The sequence below is a fragment of the Egretta garzetta genome, unplaced genomic scaffold (assembly GCF_000687185.1).
Source record: "Egretta garzetta isolate BGI_Z169 unplaced genomic scaffold, ASM68718v1 scaffold161, whole genome shotgun sequence".
Lineage (NCBI taxonomy): Eukaryota > Metazoa > Chordata > Aves > Pelecaniformes > Ardeidae > Egretta > Egretta garzetta.
This window is the reverse complement of record NW_009258754.1, coordinates 3,962,307-3,967,848: the sequence shown is the minus strand read 5'-3', so window position 1 is coordinate 3,967,848 and position 5,542 is coordinate 3,962,307. Positions and strand designations below refer to the sequence as shown.

Genomic DNA, 5,542 nt, shown 5'->3' with positions numbered 1-5,542 from the left:
TTTTTTAAGCAGGCCTCCCAGTATTGGATACCTGTAGTCCAGACTCCATTGGAGGCTGAATCCATCAGTTTTTCCCCCAGTTTCCACCGGGATACATAAGATCAGAAAGGGATCAAATATCCACTTGATTTAATAATAACAAAGTCATAATTTACCCACTGACTGAAATGGTTCTAAGGATGCAAGGATGAGCTGCTGTAGATGAGCTCATGCTAGCATTTATGGCACAAAAAGAACTGTGGATTACTTATTATAAAAGGATCAGAATATAAGGATGATAATAAAGTTTAGTTTAAAGCTGATATGATTAATATTTGTATTATGATAGACACTAAATTCTTATTGAATTTGAGTGAAAATCACAGTTTAAATTCTATAGTGGGTAAGTTAAAATTCAAAGAATGCATGTTATTAGCAGCTAGTATCCTTTTCACTAAATTTTAAGACAAGCACAAGTGAATTGTTAGAGCTCAACTGAAATAAACAATACAAGAATCTCATCCGATGATACCCTGGAAGGGAAGAAAGGAACAATAATGAGATGGCCACTACAACCAAATGAAAAGATATCACCATAGTTAAAAATCCGTTTGGAAAGGAAATTATGCACACCACAAGTGTTTAATTTACATCCTAAAAAATAAGGAAGGAATAAACCTAAAAAGTAAAGAGACCTTGATCAAGATAATTATCAAAAGATAGTTTTCAAATACATTGAAATATATGACTACAAAGCAAGGCAGAACTAGAGCAGGATGACCATCATAACTGGTGGTTAGAGTAACACCCCACAGAAGTAGGTCAGGTCTTGGAGGAAGGAGCTGAGACAGGACTGAATCAGAACCAAAGCAGGGAGAACTGGGCTAGAGGCAAGAATTGTAGACCAGAAGCTGAGGCAGGCAGTGGGAGAAAGCCTGAGGTAGATGAAGATGGCCTGGAATAATCAATTTTTTTGTGATGACTGGGAGTTGACTTAAATATCATCCAGACCAACAGTCCCATGGCTCACTTGCAGTTGGCATATTTAATGCTGAAATCACATTTCAGTTACATATAAATTAGTAATTATTCTTTATGCATAACTTTCAAACCCCAGCACTCAAATCACTTCAGTTAGTGTGTATCTTTCTCCTGAAATTGATTATATTGGCCTAACCATTCTTATTTTTTAAAAATCAAATTTTTTATACCTCACAGGTGTGTATGTATAGTATTTACAGACTTCCCAAAAGTTACTGAGATTTTCTCCATAAATGCAAAGGCTAAAAACTATGAATAGTGAAACTTGCCTTTCTCTCTTAAAAGAGTTGAAGCTTTGAGGAAATTATAACTATTTTCAATTGTTGTTGAATAATGATGAGAGTTTATTTTTATGTGTTTATGTGTATTTCTTCTCTTTCAATCTGAACAGATAAATAAATTAGGGTTAGGATTCTCTGATGGCAGTAAAACTAGTAGAAAATCAGTTAAAGCATCAAATTTTTCATCTCAGTTAAGGATTTTGTGCTAGTTATCCCTAAATCAGCCACTAGTGTAGACATTGAGAATTACTTGAAAATTGCTAGATTTAATTACCTGATTACCTTCCATGTGTAAGACTCTTCTTCCTAACAAATACCGTTTCTTAGCTTGTGGAAGATAGCTATACAGTGTACTCATTGATTTTGAACCACTGAATTGCTTTTATAATCTACATCATTACAAGTAAATATTTTGGAATCTGAGCAAAGTTCTTTAGAACTCTATTAACTTAACTAAACACCTTTTGAACAAAGCACAAGAAGCCAAAAGTCTGATCTTGACTTCTGATGAAAAGTACAAGGTACTGTCACCTGAAAAAGCTTCTGTTTATCAGCATCACTCTTAGAGTGATGTTAGCTACTGTAGAAAGGCAGAAAAATAGGAAGAGCAAATACTGAACCAAAGATAAAAATCAATGACCACTAGATAGAAAACAATGAGACATCTGAGAATGAGAAGTGCATAGATCCAGTTGGGCCCCTGAGGGCTATCAATTGTAAGCATAAAAATAAAACATAGGTTTGATTTTGGTACGTGCTAATTTATGATTCAGAGCCAGACAGACTCCTCCAATCGAAGTTAAATTAGCCAACTCTAATGACTACTTTTCTTGTGTAAGTTTTATAGACATCATGTGTGGTAAGGAAACAACAGTCCTTTATGCCCTTCATCGGTGATGTAGTAGAGCTGGAAGAAGATTCCCAATTCTAAAAATTACACCTTTCATGCGTAAATACTCCCATATTTTTTATGGTTTTCAGAATGCAGCTATATTACTGCAGTGGTGGAAAGGTGATAATTGTTCTTTCAATGCCAATGCAGAGTGTACCGAAGGAATTCTTGAGAAATGTTGATATCTTCTATTATTTCTTCTTTTCAGCAAATTAAAGATCTACATCTCTGCTAACCTAAGTAGAGGAGGGATTTCCTGCACACTACTTGCATAATCATAATGACCTGGAGCAAAAAGTTTATGCCTTTACGAGAACAAAAATGCCTGAAAGGCAATTTATATAGGTGCAGCAAAAGACATTTCTCTCAGAAAATTATCTCCAGTCATTACAAAAATTGAGGCTGTCAGTGTATTAATAAATCTATAAACAACATAAACTTGATCTTGATAGGAACCGACAAGGATATTGCTTGCATTTAGTTAACAGTGTTTTGGTATTCTAGCATCTACAAAGAATATGCTTAATATCCTATATGATGGATACACAAACTGTAGCTGTCAGGCCTCTAAGGTGGAAGCTAAGAAAGTAGTAAATGAAAGTTGCCTAAAGAGCAGAACATCTCTTTTTGCATGTACACATATATAGTTGTCATCAATGATGGTCATAGCCAAGTGAAATTAAGCTTAGTTAACCATGTAAACATATGTTTAAAAAATCCTGTGACCTAAGTGTCCTTGCTTGTCCTTGTCTCACAAAGATTTTCAGAAATATCTGCCCAATTATCTTTAAATGCTTTTAGAGGCTTTTATTGCCTTTACCATGCAACTGGTACATATGATTTCTGCTAGTTCAAAGCACTAACTAAAACACTATTGTTGCTTAAATGATATAGAACATTCTGTTCCTCTTTAACAGAGCCAACCAGGTTGTGGCTTGACTGTTTACAGTAAGTATATACTAGGAGTAAAAAAGAGCTTCTGTATCTGAAAGCCTGTTTTTTTTTTCCTTTTCCCTCATCTATATCTGTGTTTTCATTTATCTAAAGAAAGACTAATATCTTTAGCTACAAGTCTTCTGTTGCTTATATACTTAGATAATTGTAATTATAAGTATCTTACAATTACTTGATTTTTAATGTGATTGGCAGAAACCCTTATGCCACAATTTCTATTATTACAGAAATAGTCTCATTAATTTTTAGAAGGATTTTACTTATAATTGAAACATTTTCTCTTTATCTCTAAATAGTTAATATTTTTTCGTTTACCTAAAGCAACCATGTAGCCTTCAAAGTTTTCATTGCTCTCCATTTCCCACGTCCCATTGAAATCGGCAGGCATGGTGGCAAGAGCTTAAAACTGACTTCAGATCAAAAAGTGAGGCAGCAAACAGGATCTGCGAAGAGAATGTTTTATAAACCTTTTCATATCTTTTTTTATAAGGTTTATGGTTTTCTAGATAATACAGTTTAAGGGTCAGAGTGATAACCCTGGAAAACTTTGCCTTCATTAACAAAGTTCAGTTGAACAGCTGGCAGACAAGGAACACTTTCTGAAATATGTAGTAATACAGGATATGCTTTTACGGTGACCTTTGCAAAGAACTACTAGCTATTATGGGATACCTTTGAAATATATTGAACACAGTGGCAAATTGTACATGTCAGTTAAAGTTTCCAAGGTGAATTCTCTTTTTCAGTTCCTTTCTACGTGTCACATTTCCCTATGAAGAACCAGTCTTATGGAGCTGACACACCCAGAACTCCCATTTAAAATGATGGAAGTCTTGAATGTGCAACAAATGCAAGGCAGGGCAGAAAATGGAATATTTCTGTTGAAAATAGTTTTGTTTTCCTTTGATTTTCAAAACACCTATATACCGATAGCTGCACTTATACCAACTGCACTTCCGTATTTTTGTTTTAATTTAACAGCAGGTTTAGCAAATGCAAAGTAAATCAAAATCAATCATAGTTAGTGCCAATCCTACCCTAAAAGTGATTTTTTAATTACTCTGAAACACAGTGATTTGTGTTAGAAAGGTTTTTTTTCATCCAGCACCATTACTTTATGGGGAAAAGCACAGGTTTCAGTTGTGCAAATAAGGACATTCAGGATATGTCTGAATGGAGAATTTGAATGCACAGTAGAAATTTATCAGAATTTAAAGTAAGCAGTAAAAGGAAATTAATATAAGTTAAGGTTTTATATTCTTTGGCTTTAATTAGTCAAATTAAATTTCAGATGGCTCTGCAGACAGAATAATTGAAGTGATTGAGTCCAAAACTCCTTGCTTTTCTTTCTCTCTTCTTTCTTATTGTTTTATAGGAATATTATTAAAAATTTTACAAGGAATATATTAAGGTCTAGAACTCACAACTTTCACTTTTTAAAAATTTAATGTAAAATTCCACAAATGCTGAAAAATTATACAGGGATTAAAAAAGAAAAAAATAAATAAAGTTGAGAGTTTCTGGGAGCTGAGTTCATAAAATGCATTTGTGTAATACTTAAGGAGCTAATTTAAGAGAAGGAAAATATGTGTATTGATCTATACCTACAGGAGATGTTAAGAGAGTTTTCAATCAGACATCAGACAAAGGCTCAAGGAACTGCAGTGGCTGGAAGTTGAAGTTAGGTGAATTCATATGTGAATAGGAAGGTATCTGCATTCCTAACTGTAGAGTATAGTTGTCCATGGGCTAGTTAACCCAGGGAAATTGGTAATCACTGTTTGATATCTTTAAAAAGGCAGAGAGTGGCTTTCTAAAATATATGCCTCATTTCAAGCACAATTTATTGAGCTGAACACATCTACTTATGTATTTGCTTCCACGATAAGAATTTCTAGATTAAACACTATGAATGATGTTATGTTGAAAGTGAATTTGGAAATCTTTGTGCTTCAAACATTGTTCTGTGGTGATATTATGTAATACACAATAGGTTTGATTTTACATATCTTTGTGTACTTTCTTTCTTAGCCTCCACATTACATCAACATTAATAAATACATTATTATTATTTATGCATTTTATATATATGCTAAAAGATTCTATAAAAGCAAGAAAAAGAAAAGGTTATAATTCCCAAGTCAACCACTCACAACCACTCGAAATCAGCTGTGTAAGCAATATCAGTTCCCTTGTGCACACAAATAGTAACCTTTAAGTGCATTATCACACTGTTTTTCCAGCTGGAAGTTATTGTCTCCTCAGTGTACTAAAGGGATGATGTCCAATTCATAAGCAGCTACTCAGTGTTTTACCTCGTATCTCCAAATGCCTAGTGGTGGATTTATGAGGAATGAATCAGAATGAATGTCTACAATTACCTTCTAAATAAGAG

General features: G+C 33.8%; 1 protein-coding gene across 1 annotated transcript in view; it reads right to left on the bottom strand.

The window, feature by feature from the left end:
* RBP2 (retinol binding protein 2) overlaps positions 1 to 3,535 on the bottom strand; it is a 10,451-nt gene extending 6,916 nt beyond the window's left edge. The window contains exon 1 of the mRNA XM_009649139.2: positions 3,463 to 3,535. Coding sequence (XP_009647434.1) covers positions 3,463 to 3,535 — 73 coding nt within the window. The remainder of the gene's footprint in view (positions 1 to 3,462) is intronic.
* Between the last annotated feature and the right edge of the window lie 2,007 nt (positions 3,536 to 5,542).